This window comes from Chiloscyllium plagiosum, unplaced genomic scaffold (assembly GCF_037043375.1).
Source record: "Chiloscyllium plagiosum isolate Xiang-an unplaced genomic scaffold, Cpla_swu_hap1 HiC_scaffold_19, whole genome shotgun sequence".
NCBI lineage: Eukaryota > Metazoa > Chordata > Chondrichthyes > Orectolobiformes > Hemiscylliidae > Chiloscyllium > Chiloscyllium plagiosum.
The window spans coordinates 953238-976322 of NW_028270157.1; the positions used below are offsets into that span (position 1 = coordinate 953238).

Below are 23085 nucleotides of genomic sequence, written 5' to 3' on the forward strand. Positions count from 1 at the left end.
TGATCCAGATATCTGAAGCCCTCCCTCCTACTTCAGCTCTTTTTCCACTCATGCAACTGTATATTTCAGTATGAATAAAGGCCTGTTTAGTTGTTCTTGATAAGTCAACCCCTTAATCCCAGGAATTGGTCTGGAGAATCTCTTTTGAACTGTCTCCAATGCCAGTGTATCGCTTCTTAAAAACGGGGACCAAAGCTGTACTCCAGATATGGTTTCACCAACACTATGTACAGTTGTCACGGGCCTTCCTTATTTATACTATTAGCCCTGTACTCTGTATTCTTGTTACTCCTTCCAAAGTGAATCACCTCACACTTTTCCGCATTAAACTCCATTTGCCACCTCTCAGCCCAGCTCTGCAGCTTATCTATGTCCCTGTGTAACCTGCAACATCCTTCCACTCTGTCCACAACTCCATTGACTTCAGTGTCATCTGCAAATTTACTAACCCATCCTTCTACATCCTCATTCAGCTTATTTATAAAAATGAGAAACAGCAGTGGCCCCAAAACAGATCCTTGTGCTACACCACTAGTAACTGAACTCCAGGATGAACATTTCCCATCAACCACCACCCTCTGTCGTCTTTCAGCTGGCCAATTGCTGATCCAAAATGCTAAATCACCCTTATTCCAATGCCTGTGTATTTTCTGCCATAGCCTACCATGGGGAATCTTATCAAACGCCTTTGTGAAATCCATGTACACCATATCAACGACTTTACCCTCATCCACCTGTTTAGTCACCTTCTCAAAGAACTCAATAACGTTTGTGAGGCACAGCCTACCCATCACAAAACAGTGTTGACTCTCCTGAACCAACATATTCCTTTCTTGATGATTATAAATAGTCATAGAGGTGTACAGCATGGAAACAGACCCTTCAGTCCAACCCATCCATGTCGACCAGATATCCCAACCCAATTTAGTCCCACGTGCCAGCACCCGGCCCATATCCCTCCAAGCCCTTCAATCCATATACCCATCCAAATGCCTCTTAAACGTTGCAATTATACCAGCCTCCACCACATCCTCTACAGCTCATTCCATCACGTACCACCCTTTGTGTGAAAAAGTTGCCCCTAAGGTCTCTTTTATATCTTTCCCCTCTCATCCTAAACCTATGCTTTCTAGTTCTGGACTCCCTGACCCCTGTCCATGCCCCTCATAATTTTGTAAACCTCTATGGTCACCCCTCAGCCTCCGATGCTCCAGGGAAAACAGCCCCAGCCTGTTCAGCCTCTCCCTATAGCTCAAATCCTCCAACCCTGGCAACATCCTTGTAAATCTTTTCTGAAATCTTATCACTTATAACCCTTTCCAAAACTTTTCTCACATCAGAAGTAAGGCTCACTGGTCTATAATTACCAGGGTTGTCTCTACTCCCCTCCTTGAATAAGGGGACAACATTTGCTATCCTCCAGTCTTCTGGCAGTATTCCTGTAGACAATGGTGACACAATGATCAAAGCGAAAGGCTCTGCAAACTCCGAGGTGGCATCTCAATGAATGTTTTTTGGAAATGCTATTTTTGAAGCTACTTCATTTAAAGCCCTTTGATGCAGGCCATCAGGTCCTGATGACTTGACTTCCTTTAGTCCCTTCTGTCAAATGCTTGGGCCTTCATGATAGAAGCTGTTACATGATCTTTCCTTTCATTAACATAGTGCTTATCTGTTACCTTTGGGATGTTTGTAGTATACTCGACCATGAAGACTGATGCAAAAAGCTGTTTTAAGTTATCTGCCATTTCCCTGTTCCTGATTATAAATTTCCAAGTCACTTCCTCTAAGGATCGCACACTGCCTTCAGCTACTGTCTTTATTTTCTCACACCCACAGAATCTCTTGCTGTTTAGTATTTTATATTTCTTGTCAATTTATTTCCACAGTCAATTTTGTCCCTTTTTTATTAACAACAAAGCGCATTACAGCACAGGAACAGGCCCTTCAGCCCTCCAAGCCTGCGCCGATCCATATCCTCTATCTAAACCTGCCGTCTTATTTGCTAAGGATCTATATCCCTTTGGTCCCTGCCCATTCATGTATCTGTCTAGATACATCTTGAATGATACTATTATTCCCTCCCCTACCACCTCCGCTGGCAACGCATTCCAGACCCCCACCACCCTTCCTGTATATCTACCTGAAATTTTTCCCCTTTCACTTAGAACTCATGACCCCTCCACTCTGGGAAAAGGTTTCTTGCTGTCCACCCTGTCTCCACCCCTCATGATTCTATCTGCCTAAATCAGGTTCCATAAGACATAGGAGTGGAAGTAAGGCCATTCGGCCCATCGAGTCCACTCCGCCATTCAATCATGGCTGATGCGCATTTCAGCTCCACTTACCAGCGTTCTCCCCGTAGCCCTTAATTCCTCTAGACAACAAGAATCTATCAATCTCGGCCTTGCCAAGACATTTAGCGTCCCGGCTTCCACTGCACTCCGCGGCAATGAATTCCACAGGCCCACCACTCTCTGGCTGAAGAAATGTCTCCGCATTTCTGTTCTGAAATGACCCCCTCTAATTCTAAGGCTGTGTCCACGGGTCCTAGTCTCCTCGTTTAACTGAAACAATTTCCTAGCATCCACCTTTTCCAAGCCATGTATTATTTTGTACGCCTCTATTAAGTCTCCCCTTAATCTTCTAAACTCCAACGAATACAATCCCAGTATCCTCAGCCGTTCCTCATATGTTAGACCTGTCATTCCAGGGATCATCCGTGTGAATCTCCGCTGGACACGTTCCAGTGCCAGTATGTCCTTCCTGAGGTGTGGGGACCAAAACTGGACACAGTACTCCAAATGGGGCCTAACCAGAGCTTTATAAAGTCTTAGTAGTACATCTCTGCTTTTATATTCCAACCCTCTTGAGATAAGAGACAACATTGCATTCGCTTTCTTAATCACGGACTCAACCTGCATGTTTACCTTTAGAGAATCCTCGACTAGCACTCCCAGATCTCTTTGTGCTTTGGCTTTATTAATTTTCTCACCATTTAGAAAGTAGTCTATGCTTTTATTCTTTTTGCCAAAGTGCAAGACCTCGCACTTGCTCACGTTAAATTCCATCAGCCATTTCCTGGACCACTCTCCCAACCTGTCGAGATCCTTCTGTAGCCTCCCCACTTCCTCAGTACTACCTGCCTGTCCACCTAACTTCGTATCATCGGCAAACTTCGCTAGAATGCCCCCGGTTCCCTCATCCAAATCATTAATATATAATGCGAACAGCTGTGGCCCCAGCACCGAACCCTGCGGGACACCGCTCGTCACCGGCTGCCATTCTGAAAAAGAACCTTTTATCCCAACTCTCTGCCTTCTGTTAGACAGCCAATCCTCAATCCATCCCAGCAGCTCACCTCGAACACCATGGGCCCTCACCTTGCTCAGCAGCCTCCCGTGTGGCACCTTATCAAAGGTCTTTTGAAAGTCTAGATAGACCACATCCACTGGGTTTCCCTGTCTAACCTACTTGTTACCTCTTCAAAAAATTCCAACAGGTTTGTCAGGCATGACCTCCCTTTACTAAATCCATGTTGACTTGTTCTAATCCGACCCTGCTCTTCCAAGAATTTAGAAACCTCATCCTTAATGATGGATTCTAGAATTTTACCAATAACCGAGGTTAAGCTGATTGGCCTATAATTTTCCATCTTTTGCCTTGATCCTTTCTTGAACAAGGGGGTTACAACAGCCATCTTCCAATCATCCGGGACCTTTCCTGACTCCAGTGACTCTTGAAAGATCTCAACCAATGCCTCTGCTATTTCCTCAGCCACCTCTCTCAGAACTCTAGGGTGTATCCCATCGGGGACAGGAGATTTATCAATTTTAAGACTTTTTAACTTTTCTAGCACTATCTCTTTCGTAATGGCAACCATACTCAACTCAGCCCCGTGACACCCTTTAATTTTTGGGATATTACTCATGTCTTCCACTGTGAAGACTGACGCAAAGTACTTGTTAAGTTCTCCTGCTATTTCCTTATCTCCCATCACTAGGCTTCCTGCATCAGTTTGAAGTGGCCCAATGTCTACTTTTGCCTGTCGTTTGTTTCTTATGTACTGAAAGAAACTTTTACTATTATTTCTAATATTACTGGCTAGCCTACCTTCATATTTGATCTTCTCCTTTCTTATTACACTCTTTGTTATCCTCTGTTTGCTTTTGTATCCTTCCCAATCTTCTGATTTCCCACTGTTCTTAGCCACTTTATAGGATCTCTCTTTTTCTTTAATACATTTCCTGACTTCCTTTGTCAGCCAAGGTTGTCTAATCCCTCCCCGGTTAATCTTTCTTTTCTTGGGAATGAACCTCTGTACAGTGTCCTCAATTATACCTACAAACTCCTGCCATTTTTGCTCTACTGTCTTCCCGGTTAGCCTCTGCTTCCAGTCTATTTTAGTCAGTTCCTCTCTCATGCCCTCATAATTACCTTTATTCAACTGTAACACCATTACATCCGATTTTGCCTTCTCCCTTTCAAACTCCAGACTGAACTCTATCATATTATGGTCGCTACTTCCTAAGGGTTCCCTTACTTTAAGATCTTTTATAGAATCTGGTTCATTGCAAAGCACTAGGTCCAGAATAGCCTGCTCTCTTGTGGGCTCCATGACAAGCTGTTCCAAAAAGCCATCCTGGAAGCATTCCATGAATTCCCTTTCTTTAGATCCACTAACAACATTATTTACCCAGTCCACCTGCATATTGAAGTCTCCCATGATCAATGTAACCTTACCTTTCTGACATGCCTTCTCTATTTCCCGGTACATGTTGCGTCCCTGGTCCTGACCACTGTTAGGAGGTCTATACACAACTCCAATTATGTTTTTTTTGCCTTTGTGGTTCCTCAATTCCACCCACACAGACTCCACATCATCCGACGCTATGTCATTCAATACCATAGATTTAATTTTGTTCTTAACTAACAAGGCAACCCCACCCCCTCTGCCCACCTCTCTGTCTTTTCGATAAGTTGAAAAACCATGGAGGTTTAACTGCCAGTCCTGACCCCCCTGTAACCAAGTCTCTGTGATGCCTACTACATCATAATCATTCACTATTATCTGTGCCATTAGTTCATCGGCTTTGTTATGTATGCTACGAGCATTCAGGTAAAGTGCCTTAATGCTAACTTCCTTATCATTAGAGATGTTGGAAGTCATATGTCCTAAGTTATCCTTGCTTTTTACTGCATTCTCAGTCTGCCTCAATTTTAAATCCGCCTGGAAACATGCTATCCTGCTGCTTATCTTGCCATTTACCTCCATACTCCCTGTCGCTTTCACTTTCACTTTCCCCCCACAACCTCCTCCTTTCCAATGAAAATAATCCTAACCTCCTCAACTTGTCATAGCTAGCACCCTCCATACCAGGCAACATTATGGTGAACCTCCTCTGCACCCTCTCCAAAGCATCCACATCTGTTTGGTAATGTGGCGACCAGAACTGTACACTATATTCCAAATGTGGCCAAATCAAAATCTTATACAATTGTATCATGACCTGCCAACTCTTGTACTCAATACCCTGTCCGATGAAGGAGAGCATGCAATATGCCTTGACCACTTGACTGACCGGCATTGCCACCTTCAGGGAACCCCTCTGCCCCGGTTTCAAGAATGCTGCAAAGATATCTGATAAAGCCCCAAGTATTTGCCCTCTCACTTCCCTCAGGAATTTAGGATAGACCCGTGCAGACCTTGGGACTTGTCCACCTTAATGCCCTTTCAAACACACGACACTTCCTCCCTCCTTATGCCAATATGACCTGGAGTAATCAGAGATCTACCCCTAACCTCAACATCCGCCATGTCCCTCTCCTCGGTGAATACCAATGCAAAGTATTCATTAAGAATCTAACCTGTTTTCTGACTCCATGCATATCTTTACACCTTTGTCTTTGAGTCGGCCATCCTCTTCCCTTGTTACCTCTTGCTCCTTATATATGAGCCTTTGGAGTTTTCCTTAACCCTGCTCGTGAAGGATATCTCATGACCTCTTTTCGCCCTCTTAATTCCTTGTTTCAGATTGGTGGTATATTCCCGATATTCTTCCAAAGCTTCGTCTGACTTCAGTTGCTTAGACCTTATGTACCCATCCTTTTTCCTCTTAGCTAGTCTCACGATTTCACCTGTCATCCATGGCTCCCTAATCTTGCTATTTCGATCCTTCATTTTCACAGGAATGCATTTCTCCTGACCTCTAATCAACCTCTCTTTAAAAGCCTCCCACATATTGAATGTGGTTTTCCTTCAAACAGCTGCTCCCAATCTGCATTCCACAGCCCCTGCCGAATTTTGGTATAATTGGCCTTCCCCCCCTCTCTCTTCCCCCCCCCCAATTTAGCACTCTTCTTTAGGACCACGCCGTCTTTGTCCATGAGTATTCTAAAACTTAAGGAATTGTGATCAATATTCCCATGTAATCCCCCACTGAAACTTCAACCACTGGCCGGGCTCATTTCCGAACACCAGGTCCAGTATGGCCCCTTCACGAGTTGGTGAAAGTGAGGATTGCAGATGCTGGAGATCAGAGCCGAGAGTGTGGTGCTGGAAAAGCACAGCAGGTCAGACAGCATCCGAGGACCAGGATAATTGATGTTTCAGGCATAAGCCCTTCATCAGGAATAAGGCTTGTCGGTTGGGATGAGAGATAAATGGGAGGGGGGTGGTTGGGCGAGGTAGCTGGGAAAGCGATAGGTGGATGAAGATGAGGGAGAAATGATAGGTCAAAGGGGTCAGTGATGGACAGGTCTGGAGTGCGGTGCAGAGTTGGAGCTTAAGACTGGGATAATGTTTGGGGAGAGGAAATGAGGAAGCTGTTGAAATCCACGTTTATCCTGTGTAGTTGCAGGGTCCCAACCACACCAGTCCTTCCACATCTGTCAGACATTCACCTGTACCTCTACTAATGTAATTTACTGCATTCGTTGCACCTGGTGTGGTCTCCTGTATATTGGGGAGACAGTATGCCTTCTTGCAGATTGTTTCAGAGAACACTTCGGAGACATCCGCACCCACCAATCCCACTGCCCCGGGGCTGAACGCTTCAACTCCCCTCCCACTCCATCAAGGATATGCAGTTCCTGGGTCTCCTCCACCGACAAACCATTACCACCTGATGCCTGGAGGAGGAACGCCTCATATTCCACCTTGGAACCTATCACTTTCTCCCTCACCTTCATCCACCTATCGCTTTCTCAGCTACCTTCTCTCCCTCCTCCTTCCCTCTCTTCCCCCCACGCGCCCCCCCCCCCCCCCCCCGCCATTTATCTCTCAGCCCTGACCCACAAGCCTCATTCCTGATGAAGGGCTTATGCCCGAAGGGCTTATGTCGATTCTCCTGCTTCCTAACCTGCTATGCTTTTACAGCACCACACTCTTGACTCTTCATGAGTTGGATTACTTACATACTGCTCATGAAAACCCTCCTGGCTGCTCCTTACAAATTCTGCTCCACCTAATCCTCTAACACTAACACTAAGCAAATCCCAGTCAATGTTGGGACAATTAAAATCTCCGACGTTGTTGCTCCCTGTTGCTGCTACCTCTTTCTATGATCTCTCTGCATTTTTGTACCTCTATCTCACATTTGCTGTTGGGAGGCCTGCACTGCAGTCCTAACATTGTTACCGCACCCTTCCTATCTATGAGCTCTGCCCTTATTGCCTTACTGCTCGAGTCCTCCATTGTACCCTCCTTCAGCACAGCAGTGATATCCTCTCTGACTAGAAATGCAACTTCCCCACCCCTTTTACCTCCCTCTCTATCTCACCTGAGGCATTGACATACTGGGGCATTTAGTTGCCAATCATGCCCTTCTCTGAACCAAGACTCAGTAATAGCAATAACATCTTTCTCCCAGATACTAATCCAACTACTTGCATTAAAACCACCAGTGTCTCAGTGTTCATCCACTGCTACCTGCCTACTCTTCCCCTTAGTCACACTGACTTCATTATCTAGTTCCTTATAGGCTTTAGTTACTACCTCCTTCCTATCCACTAACCTCCTTATTTGGTTTCCAGCCACCGCCACATTAGCTTCAACCCTCCCCAACAGCGTGAGCAAAAGCACCCCCAATGACATTGGTTCCAGTCCCACCCAGGAGTAGACTATCTAATTTGTAACAGTCCCACCTCCCGCAGAACCAGTCCCAATGTCCCAAAAATCTGAACGCCTCCCTGCTGCACTATCTCTCAAGCCACGTACTCACCCTGAATATTCTCTCATTCCTACTCTGACTAGCGGGTAGCACTGGTAGCAATCTTGTCAATACTATCTTTGAGGTCCAACTTTTTAACTTCATTCCCAATTTCCTAAATTCTTCACTGTAGGACCTCATCCTGTTTATTACCTATATCATTGATAGGAGAAAGTGAGGACTGCAGATGCTGGAGATCAGAGCTTAAAAATGTGTCGCTAGAAAAGCGCAGCAGGTTAGGCAGCATCAAAGGAGAAGGAAAATCGAAGTTTCGGGCATAAGCCCTTCTTTAGGAATATATCATTGGTGCCTACGTGCACCACAACAACTAGCTTTTCACCCTCCCTTTTGAGAACTTACTGCAGTCGCTCTGAGACATCGCTGACCCGTGTACCTGGGAGGCAATATAGTATTTGGGAGTCTTGTTTCCGATCCCAGAAACTCCTATCTACTCCACTTACAATTGAATCCCCAATAACTATAGCCCTTCCACTCTTTTTCCTGCCCTTCTGTGTAGCAGAGCCTGCCACGGTGCCATGAACTTGGCTACTGCTGCGTTCCCCTGGTGAGCCATCTCCCCCAATAGTATCCAAAGCGGTTATACCTGTTTTGAAGGAGATGACTGCAGGGGACACCTGCACTGCCTTCCTACTCTTTCTTTGCCTTTTGGTCACACATTTCCCTTCTCCCTCAACTATCCTAATCTGCGGTGTGACTAATTAACGAAACATGCTATCCACGACCTCCTCAGCATGGCGTAGGCTCTAAAGTGAGTCTAGCTGCAGCTCCAGAGCCATCATGTGGTCTAACAAGAGCTGCAACTGGACACGCCATTTGCACCTGAAGGAGCCAGGGACATCAGCTGTGGTCCTGAGCTCCCACATTGAGCAAGGCGAGCATAACATGGATCTAAGATCTCCTGTCATTTTTAATTGAATGCTTTACCTAAGTTGAGACTAAAGTTATGAAAAAGGAAAGAAGTAGCTTTTTAACCAATTTACCTTAATTTACCAAAATCATTACCATGTCAACACACCACAGAGTCTTTTTGTTTTGGTTAGAGGAGGAGGGCAGGTGGGAGACACAAGACGGGTAGTGTCTCTGGTTTAGCCACTCCCCAAATATATCAGTTTCTTAAATGGTTTGCTTAGCCTACCTTGCTGCAGTTAAATGGAGGCCGCAGAACCCTGAGGGAAACTTTTTAAACTGTTTGCTTACCTTTCCGGCAGCCCCTTGGTCCTCATTTTCTCTGCCCTCACTGCAATTAAAATGGTTGTTTTTACTTATCCATTGCTGGTTCCTAAAATAAAAAAATCCAATCTTCTGGCTTAGGACTAATTTTCAACACTTTTGTAGGCCTTAGTTTTTGATTGAATACTCTGCTTGACTATCGTTGTTAACCACAGGTCATTCATCCTTCTCACCAAGGCCTTTTTTTTTTGGACTGGGATAGATTTTGCTGAGTGTTATGAAATTTGTGCTTGCATGTCTGCCACTGCTTCTCTACTGACCTTTCTTTTTGTTTATTTTTCTAGCCTGGGCAACTTTCTTTCTGCCTCTAATTTCTCTTGAGTTTCCTGGTTTGAAATGCAATTTGCTGTCCCTCAAACTGAATTTGAAATTCTACCAAGCTCATTATTGCTACCTCTTAGAGGTTCCTTAACCACAAAATCTCTCATTCATCCTACTTCATTGCAAATGACTAGATCTGAAATAGCCTGTTCACTAGCTATTTCTGCAACATATTGCTCTAAGATAAAAGCCATGATTCAATCTGCAAATTCATCTTTTCCATCAAGTCATAATGTAGATTTCTAAATTGCCATGACAATTTTAGCATTCTTCTTGCACACCTCCTTTATTTCCTGACATACCTATTGTCTTAGTGAGATAATAATAGCATTATCGACAAACTCTCATCCATAACTTCTTTATCCTTTCTATTTTTTTACTGATGCCAAATGCCCTTTTAATGTTGAGTTTCCAATATTGAATAGGAGAAAGTTTTGATCTCTTCATAGCCAACTGCCGCAGCGACATTAAATGCCTCCACCTCTCCACTCCTCTCACCCTCGGAATGTGCAGCCCTCCACTCCCTCCGTTCCAACCCCAACCTCACTATCAAACCGGCAGACAAGGGAGGCGCGGTAGTAGTTTGGCGCACCAACCTTTACACCGCTGAGGCTAAACGCCAGCTCGCGGACACCACCTCCAACTGCCCACTTGACCATGACCCCACCTCCCACCACCAAACCATCATCTCCCAGACCATCCATAACCTCATCACCTCGGCGGATCTCCCATCCACTGCCTCAACCTCATAGTCCCACAACCCCGCACCGCCTGCTTCTTCCTCCTGCCCAAAATCCACAAACCTGACTGCCCCGGCTGACCCATAGTCTCAGCCTGCTCCTGCCCCACCGAACTCACCTCTGCCTACCTCGACACGGTCCTGTCCCCCTTAGTCCAAGAACTCCCCACCTACGTTTGGGACACCACTCAGGCCCTCCATCTACTCGATGATTTTCGCTTCCCCGGTCCTCAACGCCTTATCTTCATCATGGACATCCAGTCCCTGTACACCTCCACCCCCCATCACGAAGGACTCAAAGCCCTCCGCTTTTTCCTTTCCCGCCGTACCATCCAGTACCCTTCCCCTGACACCCTCCTTCGACTGACTGAACTGGTCCTCACTCTGAACAACTTCTCTTTCCAATCCTCCCACTTACTCCAAACAAAAGGAGTAGCCATGGGCACCCGCATGGGCCCCCAACTATGAATATGTGGAACAGTACATCTTCTGCAGCTACACTGACACCACCCCCCACCTTTTCCTCCGCGACATCGATGACTCTATCGGCACTGCATCGTGCTCCCACGAGGAGGTTGAACAGTTCATCCACTTTAGCAACATCTTCCACCCCGACCTCAAATTTATTTGGACCATCTCAGACTCCTCCCTCCCCTTCCTAGACCTCTCCATTTCTATCTCGGGCGACCGAATCAACATGGACATTTACTATAAACCAACCGACTCCCACAGCTACCGAGACTACACCTCCTCCCACCCTGCCCCCTGTAAAAACGCCATCCCATATTGCCAATTCCTTCGTCTCCACCGCATCTGCTCCCAGGAGGACCAGTTCCAATACCAAACAACCCAGATGGCCTCCTTCAAAGGCCACAATTTCCCCTCAGATGTGGTTGATGATGCTCTCCACTGCATCTCCTCCACTTCCCGCTCCTCCGCCCTGGAGCCCCGCCCCTCCAATCGCCACCAGGACAGAACCCCACTGGTCCTCACCTACCACCCCACCAACCTCCATATACATCGTATCATCCATCATCATTTCCGCTACCTCCAAACGGATCCCACCACCAGGGATATATTTCCCTCCCCTCCCCTGTCAGCGTTCCGAAAAGACCACTCCCTCCGTGACTCCCTCGTCAGGTCCACACCCCCCACCAACCCAACCTCCACTCCCGGCACCTTCCCCTGCAACCGCAAGAAATGCAAAACTTGTGCCCACACCTCCCCCTTACTTCCCTCCAAGGCCCCAAGGGATCCTTCCATATCCGCCACAAATTCACCTGCACCTCCACACACATCATTTACTGCATCCGCTGCAAATGTGGCCTCCTCTGTATTGGGGAGACAGGCCGTCTACTTGCGGAACGTTTCAGAGAGCATCTCTGGGATACCCGGACCAACCGACCCAACCATCCCGTGGCTCAACACTTCAACTCCCCCTCCCACTTCACCAAGGACATGCAGATGCTTGGACTCCTCCATCGCCAGACCATAGCAACACGACGGCTTGAGGAAGAGCGCCTCATCTTCCGCCTAGGGATCCTCCAACCACAAGGGATGAACTCAGACTTCTCCAATTTCCTCATTTCTCCTCCCCCCACCTTGTCTCAGTCCCAACCCTCGAACTCAGCACCACCTTCCTAACCTGCAATCTTCTTCCTGACCTCTCCGCCCCTATCCCCACTCCGGCCTATCACCCTCACCTTAACCTCCTTCCACCTATCGCTTTTCCAATGCCCCTCCCAAGTCCCTCCTCCCTACCTTTTATCTTAGCCTGCTTGGCACACCCTCCTCATTCCTGAAGAAGGGCTCATGCCCAAAACGTCGATTCTCTTCCTTGGATGCTGCCTGACCTGCTGCGATTTTCCAGCAACACATTTTCAGCCCCGTTTCCAAAATTGAATGTTCAGACTCCAACATTACATCTTTTCTGGACTGGAGAAGCACTTGAATGGGAGGGGAAGAGTTCCAGTTGGTCAATGTAGGTAACAACAGCGTAGGTAAGACCAGGAAACGGGTTCTGCTAAGATGTTCTTTTATTCTGTTCATTCATGGAATATGGGAGTCACTGGTGGGCCAACATTCATTCCCAACTCCTCTGACAAACACCTCTGAGCTCAACCAAAATGCAGAACCACAGACTCATTGAAAGAAGTGGCAGCACTTGGCCTTCAGCCCTTTGAGCCTGCTCCATTCAATATGCTGGCTCATTTTCTGACTCTGGAGTACCTTGTTTCCGCATTCTGCCCATACAATTTAACTTCTTAGCCCTAAGAATTATACCTGACACCTTGTACACATTCTATTTTTTGGCCTCAACTGCTTTCTCTGACAGAGAGTTCCATACGCTTACCACTCTCTGGGGAAAGACATGCCTCCTCACCTCAGTCTTTAATGACTGATACCCAGGGCTCATTGGGCATTCCCCTGAGAGTGTGACCCTTGGTTCGGGATTCCATAGTCATCAGTGCCATCCTTCCTGTGTACTGGCTAGTTCTGTTAGAATGTTCGAGTTTTCTCTGAGATTTAAAAAAATTCATTCACAAGTTGTGGATGTTGCTGGCCAGGCTAGCATTTATTGCCTATCCCTGATTGCCCAGAGGACTCGGAGAAAGTGAGGACTGGAGACGCTGCCTGACCTGCTATGCTTTTTCAGAGCCACACTCTGAGCTGATTGCCCAGAGGCCAATTAAGGATCAACCACATTGCTGTGGGTCTGGAGTTACATGTAGGCCAGACTAGGTAAGGATTACAGTTTCTTTCACGAGAAAGGATGTTAATGAACTGCATGGATTTTTCCAATAATCGGCAATGGCATTATGATTATCATTAGACTCTTCATTCTGTTTTTGTTATGGCGTTCAAATTCCAACAACTGCCATGGCAGGATTTGAAACTGGGCCCCTAGAATGTTACTTGGGTCTCTACATTAATGGTCTGGTGATTCTCCCACTCGGCCAATGCTCCCTCATTCTTCTCAATTCCAGTGAAACAATCCCAACAGATCCAGTTCAACCAACCCAGGAATAAGTCTGATAAAATTTCACTGCTCTCCCTTCTCAAAGCATGCGTTCTCAGATAATGAGACCAAAACAATTTTCCAGGTATGGTCTCACAAAAGCAGTCCAAATTTAGCCAGACTATCTTGCTCCTGTTCTCAAGTCCTTTTGCTTTGAAGACCAACATTCCATTTACTTTCTTCACTTGCTGCACCTGCTTGTGTACTTTCAGTGACTGGCACAAAGGATACTCAGGTCTCATTGCACATTCCCCTTTTTCCAATCTTTCTCCATTCTGGTAATTGCATTTCTGTTTTTCTACCAAACCTCTCATTTATCTACATTCTACTTCACCTGACATTGCCCAAGCTCAACAAGTTCAAATCACAAATTTCAAATGTTCAACACATTCAAATTTCAACTTGCATTGAAGCATGTCTGCATCCTCTATACAGCTCACCTGGCTCCTCTCAGGCCTTGTCATCTGTAAGCTTGGCAATGTTACAGTTAGTGCCTTCATCTAAATTATGAACATATATTGTGAATAGTTGGCGCTTAAACAGTAATCCCTGTACTCGCCCACGAGTCGCTGCCTGCCATTTAGAAAAATATCAATTTGTTTCTACTCTTTGTTTTCTATCTGCGACCAGTTCTCTATCCATCTATACTACCCTCAATCCCATGCACTTCAATTTTACATGTTAATCTCTTCTGAACGTCCAAATAAACCGCAATGTTTGGCTCCCCCTTCTCAACTCTACTGATTAAATCTTCAAAAAAAATTCAAGTTGATTTTTCAAGCATGATTTCCCTTTCGCAAATCCATGCTGACTCTGTCCAATCCTGTCATTGTTTTCCAAGTGCTCTGATATTATTTCTTTTAAATGCACTCTAACATTTTCCTACCAATGTCAATAATTCCATGTTTTTTCTCTATCTCCTTTTTTTTTTAAATCAAAGGGTTACATTAGCCACTCTCCAATCTGTTTGTCAGTCAACAGAAATTTAAAAACTGATCACTAATACAATCATTATATTAAGGGCCATTTCCTTGAGTGTTCTGAGATATAGGTTATCAGGTCCTGGGGATTTATTGGCCTTAAATGCCATTCATTTCTGCAGTGTCATTTCTCTACTAATACTGATTTCCTTCCATTCATCCCTCTAACTAAACCCTGTGTTGCCCAAGAGTTTTGTGATCTCCTTTGTGAAATCTGAACCTAAGTCCTTTTCCAGTTGGTCTGTCATCAGTTTGTACGTCATCAGTTTGTACCCTTTATAACTTCCCTTGCTTCTTACTGTAAGAGCTCTACATTTTTCTTCACTAATCTTTTTCTTTTCAAATACCTCTGGAAGGTTTACAACCAATTAGTATATTCCCCATAAGCTTATTCTCATACTCTATTTTCCCTCTCTTAATTGATTCCTGTGTCCTCCTTTGCTGAAATCTTAACTGTCCCCAGTCCTCAGGTTTTTTTTTTGATAAATTTATACATTCCTTCCTTCAATTCAGTGCGATCTCTAAGAAACAGAAGTTCCTGGAAAAGCTCAGCAGGTCTGGCAGCATCTGTGAAGAAAAATAGAATTAACATTTCAGGCCTGGTGACCTTTTCTCAGAACTGATTTCCCTAATTTCTCAATATTTTATTTCCCTTGTTAGCCATGGTCGAGCCACCTTTTTCATCTTATATTTGTGCCAGACAGGAATAGTTGTTCCAATGTACCGGTGCACTCTTTCAATGTTTGCTATTGCCTATCATCATCGTCCCTTTAACCGATATTCCCCAATTTATCTGAATCAATTTTCACTCATTCTGTTATAGTTTCCCTTAATTAGAATCAGGACCCTCAGCTCAGCGTCAGTGATGTCACTCTCCATCTTAATGAAGAATACTATCATAACCACAAAGATGAGGACCTCACTATTACTACCTGAGCAAATCACATTGGTCTAAGACAAATAAAACTAGAGAAATAAATGTGTGGCTCAGATTTTGGTGTGGGATAAATTAATTCTGATGGGGCAAAGCACCAGTGCCAGGGAAAGAGAGAGCTGTTCTGTTGGGCCTCACTTGAACCATTCTACGGCTAGTGTACCAGTGAATAATGTAACTGGAGTTGTAAATTCAGCTTTAAGCTAAATAATAGGGGTTTCATTAGAACAAAAGGGAATGAGAATAAAGGTGCAGGATAGTGTACAGGTTAGCAATAATCAAAGTGTGACCAGAAGAGACTGAAAATATAAGCAGCAGAGTGCAGAAGAATTTTTTAAAGTTCACTCGTGGGACATGGGTGTCTCTGGCTGGTCAGCAATTATTGGCTATCCCTCGTTGCCTATGACATGAATGGCTTGCTTGGCCATTTTAGAGGGCACATGAGAGTCAACCACATTGATGTGGGTCTGAAGTCACGTGTAGGTCAGATCAGGTGAGGGTGACAGCTTTCTTTCCCTGAAGGACATTAGTGAACAAAATGGGTTTTTCTGACAGTCTACGACAGTTTCATGGTCATCATTAGATTCTTAATTCCAGATTATTATTGCATTCAAATTCCATATACTTAAATCCATCTCCCCAGAATATTACCTGAGTTTTCTGGATTACTCATCTAGTAAAAATACCACTAGGCCATCACCTCCCAGAATTATAACCAGAATCATTAATAATGCTTAAAAAGTCCAAACTGAGAACTGTTTACCTGAGTAAATGCAGCATTTACAGCACAATTAACGGAACCTTTCAGGATTGAGTGAATTTCAGAATTTTAACACTAATCCATGATATATATCATTAGAAATCTCTTAAGAATCTAGGGTGAAACTATATCAACACCCAGTGTCTTATCAGCCTGCAACTCCATCTGTCTGCTCATGACGACTCCCCTGCTGATTATGATTTCACCAAGTTTCTCTCTCCCTTCCTCCTCTTGATTTACAGCTATTACTGGAATGTTTTTGTCTCCTCTATAATGAACACTGAGACAAAATATTTGTTCATTTCCTCATTATCTACAATTAGTACCCCATTCTCACTCTTTGGAAGACCAGCATACATTTTACTTACCTTCTTTCTTTTTCAATACCTGCAGAAGCTTGGTGCATTTTTACTTTTCTAGGTAACATCTCTCATTCTAATTTCCTTCTCCTGATTAAGATTTTTAATCATTCTCTGCTGTTTTTTATTTTCTTAGAATCTTAGAAGAATCCCTACAGTGTGGAAACTGGCCCTTTGGCTCAACAAGTCAACACCGAGCCTCCGACGAGTATCCCACCCAGCCCCAATCCCCAACCCTATTACTCTACATTTATCCCTGACTAATGCACCTAACCCACACATCCCTGAACACTATGGATAGTTTAGCGTGGCCAATTCACCGACCTTGCACATCTTTGGATGTGGGCAGAAACTGGAGGAAACCCATGCAGACATGGGGAGAATGTGCAAACTCCGCACAGACAGTTGTGTGAGACTGGAATTGAACCCAGGTCCCTGATGCTGTGAGGCAGCAGTGCTAACTGCTGGGCCACCATGCCACCCCCAATTTATTTACTATCTGACCTGTCTATAATTGTGCAATTATGTTTGATGCTTGACTTTTTTGGTTAACCAGAGATGTTGTGTCCTACCTTTATACGTTTTCTCTGTAATAGGAAAATACTTATTGTGGTTATTATGAAATTTTTCTTTGTGTCTGCCACTTCTCTATTGATCTGTCCCCTCACAAATTAGCCCAGTTCACTCCATCTCATCTTCATGGCCACATAATTGCCATTGTTTAACATGAAAATACTGGTCTTAGACCCACTCTTTTACCTTTCAAACCAGATGTAAAATCCGTTCACATTATATGCTTTATATTTATTTTACCTATTTTTGAAATCAACTTGTTCAGAGACGTTATTATATACCTCTGGAGCAAGTGAGAATTGAACCTGGGCCACTCAGTCCAGGGGTAACAGCACTGCCACTGCACCACATTCACATTACCTGTTACTTAGGGGTGGCTTAATTCTGAGCTCGTTCAGTAATCCTGTCACATTTCACATTTCCTCATCTGGCAAGTCTTCTTTCCAGTCAGTTCTAAACTGTCCTGCACTTAACAAAAAGCTATCTTGAAAACATTCTTTAAATGTCTCAATTTTCAGATTAAAATAGCTAAGAATTATTGCTGTCCTTTTACCGTAGGCATTCAGTATTTCTTCATCTGTACTTGCTCCTCTATTGTGGTTACCATTGTGGGTCTGTAGACTATTCTTACCCCTACTTTTTGTCAAGTCCACCCAATGGGTTCTCCCTGATCTCTTGAACTAAGGTCACCTCCAACTATTACACCAATGTCATTGTAATTAACATGGCTCTCCTTGGAGACAAGGAGGCTGAGAGGAAATGGGATGGATGTTTCCAAACTCATGAGCAGGCTTGATAAAGTTGAAAGGGAGAAGCTATTCCCACTCAAAAGGACCATGAAGGGAGGATGTAGTTTTAAAGCGATGTGCAAACGAAGCAAAGGTGATGTGAGGGAATAAAACATCTTCAAGCAACAAATAGTTAAAGTATAGGATAACTGCCAGGAAATGCATGGAAGCAAAGTTCAATTGAGATATTTAAGAAAGCATTGGGTAATTATTTGGATAGAAATAATGTACAAGGGTGTGGGAAAAAGCAGGAAGTTAACAGTCGGTAATGATGCTTGTTTGAAGAGCCAGTGCAGGGATGATGCTTTGAATGGCTTCCTTCTGCACTGTACTAATTCTGTGACTGACATCTGTCATGCTGGGATGTCTGGAGAAAGCCGAACTGGAGCGAGATTGTGGCAAATGCTTCAGCCTTATTTCTTGTGCTGGGCTCTCCTTTTGTTGATGATAGGAATATTTATGGAGCCTCCTACTAGTGAGCTGTTCACCAGCCTTTAAAACTGAATGTATCAGGGCTGCAGAACCTGGAACTGATCCATTGTTTGTGGAATTGCTCAGCTGTGAATCACTTGCTGTCAGCATTGGTTGGCACGAAAGTAGTCCTGTTTTGTTGCTTCATGGAATTTTTGGAGCAGCACCAGGCATACCGTCCTATATTTTAAACCAGAGTTCATCCTATGTTGATGGTATGTCATCAAGAGTCATAAGGCATAAATTGAATGTTATGAGCAGGTTGTTGATGAGTCAGGATCATTTGATAACATTGCTGATGATTGGATTGAAAGTAGACTAGTTTGCTTTAGTCTCGCATTTTGTGGTCAAGGCATAAATAGGCAATTTTCCAAATGATTAGCTAAATAAGGGGGTATCTCAGAGAGATTTATGAAATTCTAACAGGGCGAGACAGGGTAGAGTCAGGGAGTATGTTCTTAATGGTGGGAGCTTCCAGAACCAGAGGTCGCAGTTTGAGGATTCAGGGTGGACCATTTAGGACGGAGATGATGAGACATTTCTTCACCCAAAGAGTGGTGAGCCTGTGGAATTCATTACCACAGGAAGCAGTTGATTCCAAACATTGAATGTGTTCAAGAGGCAGCAAGGTATAGCACTTTGGGTGAATGGGATCTAAGGTTATAGGGAGAAAATGGGTTTGGCTATTGAGCTGGACGATCAGCCATGATCATGGTGAATGACGGAGCAGGCTCAAAGAGCTGAATGGCCTCCTCCTCTGTTTGCTATGTTTCAATGTAAATACCAAGATTATAGCTGCACAGAAACATCTTGACTAATCGTGTCCCAAACAAGTCATATCTGAACTCAACTTCAACTCTGTTTCTGTCTCTACTGTTGTTGCTAGGCCTGCTGAGATTCTCGAATAATTTTTGCTTTTATTTTAGATCTCCAACATTAGCAGCAATTTGTTTTTATTTTAACCAGGGGGGTATGGCTCGTTCTGGAGCTTAAAGCTCCAGTATAATTGCTGGGATACTGTAAATTCTGTTGCTTTTATTGCATCCAATGCCTTCATGTTATCTTTTTGTAAAACATTGCAAGGATACCCAGTCCCTTGTGCGCTGCAGCATTTTGCAATAGTCTCTATTTCAGCAATACTCAGACCGTGCATTTTATGATGTTATTGTCTGTTTGGCAAATTTCTGATAATGGACTTAACCTACTGTGTCTGGTATGAGTGGAGTATCAAACCAAACAAATATAACTTTGCTGTTAATTTCAGTGAGAAATTCAGGAAAATCGTCTCTACCTCGAGTGATTAGAATATGGAGCTCACTGGCTTAAGGCAGGTTGCTGAGATCCATTTAAACAGAAGCTAGTTAAGTAGATGAGGAAGAAGATGTTTTTTATTTTGTGAATTGTATGTAATATTTGGATTCTTAGAGGATTGTCCTGTGCACAGTGCAGGAGAATGGGTGCTTATCTCTCCACGCTTCAGGCTCTCTGCCTTTATTCCTGATGAAGGGCTTTTGCCCGAAACGTCGATTTTGCTGCTCGTCGGATGCTGCCTGAATTGCTGTGCTCTTCCAGCACCACTAATCCAGAATCTGGTTTCCAGCATCTGCAGTCATTGTTTTTACCTCATATCATAACTTCTCATTTATTAAATAGGTACAGTGTTTGCTCAGAAAGTGAAGTCTGATGCTGGAAAACGCAGCAGGTCAGGGGGCATCCAGGGAACAGGAGAATCGACATTTCGAGCATAAGCCCTTCTTCAGCAATGAGGAAAGTTTGTCCAGCAGAGGTCTTCCTGACCTCTCCGCCCCCACCCCAGTCTGACCTATCACCCTCACCTTGACCTCTTTCCACCTATCACATTTCCGACGCCCCTCCCCCAAGTCCCTCCTCCCTACCTTTTATCTTAGCCTGCTGGACAAACTTTCCTCATTCCTCAAGAAGGGCTTATGCCCGAAACATCGATTCTCCTGTTCCCTGGATGCTGCCTGACCTGCTGCGCTTTTCCAGCAACACATTTTCAGCTGGGAGCATTACAGCCAAGAACAATACTGGCCATATTAATGTCAGCTTCCACAGATGTAATTGGATAGAGGGTCAAAGTTGAGGTCCTTTTTCCTCATTTCTCCTCTTACTCTTCCCTCCACAATTCATTTCTCATCCAAACTTTGAGACAACTGTTGCATTTACACGATACCCCTTCCCCACTGAGGAGCAACTCAACATAAAGTTCAGATTGTATGTAAGAATTTCCTTGTTTGACTGATCAAGTTACCAGCTTTAAGCCCAGAGATGTATTTTTCTCAAGGTTATGTGTGTAATGAGAAATAAAATGGAAATTACTAAATTTAGTTCTGAATTTTATCAAAGGTTACAAAAAGACAAATGTCGTACGTATGCACGGGTATAAGCATTTATTTTATTTTCATCCTAGATATGGCATCTTTGACCGCTGTCGAGAACTTGTGGAAGCAGGTTACGATGTACGGCAGCCTGACAAAGAAAATGTTACACTGCTGCACTGGGCTGCAATCAATAACAGAATTGATCTGAGCAGGTAGCTGTTTGAGAGTTATTACTATTCATTGAATGATTGTGCACGTTGTGAAATGTTAGAAGTTGTCTTCTAATAAATTTGTTTAAATGCAGTTGGGAGCAAAACTGGTACTTAGACAATCTGATTGGTGTAATAATAATTGTATTATTGTGTACTCATATTTCTTATAATTGTGGAATGCCCGTACAAAGCGAATCTTATTTGCAACTTTGGTAAAATTGTTATGTTTGATTGATTTGACAGAGAAAACATTTCAGTATCAGTTTATTTATTCCTCATGATTAATTCTGTTCAAGGTTTTGCAGTTTATATGACACCCAAAGCACATGGACTGCAGTTGACCTCTACCTTCTCAAGGGCAACGAGGGATGGACAATAAGTTTAGATTAGATTAGATTAGATTATTTACAGTGTGGAAACAGGCCGCTCGGCCTACCAAGTCCACACCGACCCGCCGAAGCGCAACCCACCCATACCCTTACATTTACGCCTTACCTAACACTACGGACAATTTAGCATGACCAATTCACCTGACCTGCACATCTTTGGACTGTGGGAGGAAACCGGAGCACCCGGAGGAAACCCACGCATACACGGGGAGAACGTGCAAACTCCACACAGTCAGTCGACTGAGGCGGGAACTGAACCCGGGTCTCCGGCGCTGTGAGGCAGCAGTGCTAACCACTGTGCCACCGTGCCGCCCGATTGGCCAGATAGTGACTCCCACGTCCCAAAAGTGAATGGACTTTTGTTTCATTCATTCATGAGATGAGGGTGTTACTGGCTGGGTCAGCATTTATTGCCATTACTAATTGGTCAGAGGGCAGTTAAGAGTCAACCACAGAGGGTCTGGGGTCACATAGAGGCCAAATCAGGTAAGGATGGCAGTTTCCTTCAGTAAAGGAATACTTCAGCTACAGTGACAATACTGGCATCTACCCAACAATGTGGAAAATTGCTCAAGTATATCCTGTATGCAAAATGTGGAGGTGCCGGTGTTGGACTGGGCTATACAAAGTTTAAAAATCACACAACACCAGGTTATCGTCTGACAGGTTTATTTGGAAGTACTAGCTTTCAGAGCACTATTCCTTTATCAGGTATCTGTGGAGCAGGATCATAAGACGCAGAATTTATAGTAAATGATCTCTGTGTCATGTAACTCAAACGATATAGTGAACAAACCTAGATTGCTGCTCAGTCTTGCATCTTTTAGAATGCTTGCAGGTTTTAGTGCAATAATATGTAAATCCCAGAACTCCTTTCCAGTCACATTCTCAAGATAACTGAAGGTTTTATTTTAAAAAAAAAGTGACACCTGAGCTCAGACAATGCATTAAAGGTGTGAGGTGAGAGTCTGTCTGTGTCCCAATGTTGAGTCAGACTGGTTCTATTTCCAAAGTAGGAATTTATAAAATGTTATATGAATTAACTGTTTGCATTGACTGCCTGCAGAATGTGGGAAAGCACAGCAGGTCAGGCAGCATCAGAGAAGCATGAGAATCGAAGTTTCGGGCATTATCCCTTCATCAGGAATGAGGCTTGGGCTGGGGCTGAGAGATAAATGGTTGGGGGGATGGTAGCTGAGAAAACGATAGGTGGATGAAGATGTGGGAGAAGGTAATAGGTCAGAGGGGGGAGTGTTGGACAGGTCTGGAGGGCGGTGCCAAGTTGGAGGCTCAGTACTGGGATAATGTGGGGGAGAGTGGAAATGAGGAAGCTAATGAAATCCACATTTATCCTGTGTGCTTGCAGGATCCCAAGGTGGAATATGAGGCGTTCTTCCTCCAGGCGTCGGGTGGTAATGGTTTCGTTGAAGACTTGAAGTGTTTAGCCATGGGGTGGTGGAGTTGGTGTGTGCGCGTGTCCCAGAGATGTTCTCTGAAATGATCCGCAAGAAGGCGGATCAGTCCATCATGCCCACTCCATCAAGGACATGAAGGTCCTGGGCTGCCTGCACCGCCAAACCGTTACCACCCGACGCCTGGAGGAAGAATGCCTCATACTCGCCTTGGGACCCTGCAGCCACATGGGATAAATGTGGATTTCATTAGCTTCCTCATTTCCCCATCTCCCATATTATCCCAGTCCCAAGCCTCCAACTCAGCACCGCCCTCCGGACCTGG

General features: G+C 44.4%; 1 protein-coding gene across 3 annotated transcripts in view; it reads left to right on the forward strand.

Moving 5' to 3' along the window:
• The window catches only part of zdhhc17 (zDHHC palmitoyltransferase 17), a 150605-nt gene that overhangs the window by 50407 nt on the left and 77113 nt on the right, over positions 1–23085 (forward strand). For all 3 annotated transcript variants that reach the window (XM_043708813.2, XM_087996951.1, XM_087996952.1), the window contains exon 3: positions 20837–20959. In XM_043708813.2, coding sequence (XP_043564748.2) covers positions 20837–20959 — 123 coding nt within the window. The remainder of the gene's footprint in view (positions 1–20836; positions 20960–23085) is intronic.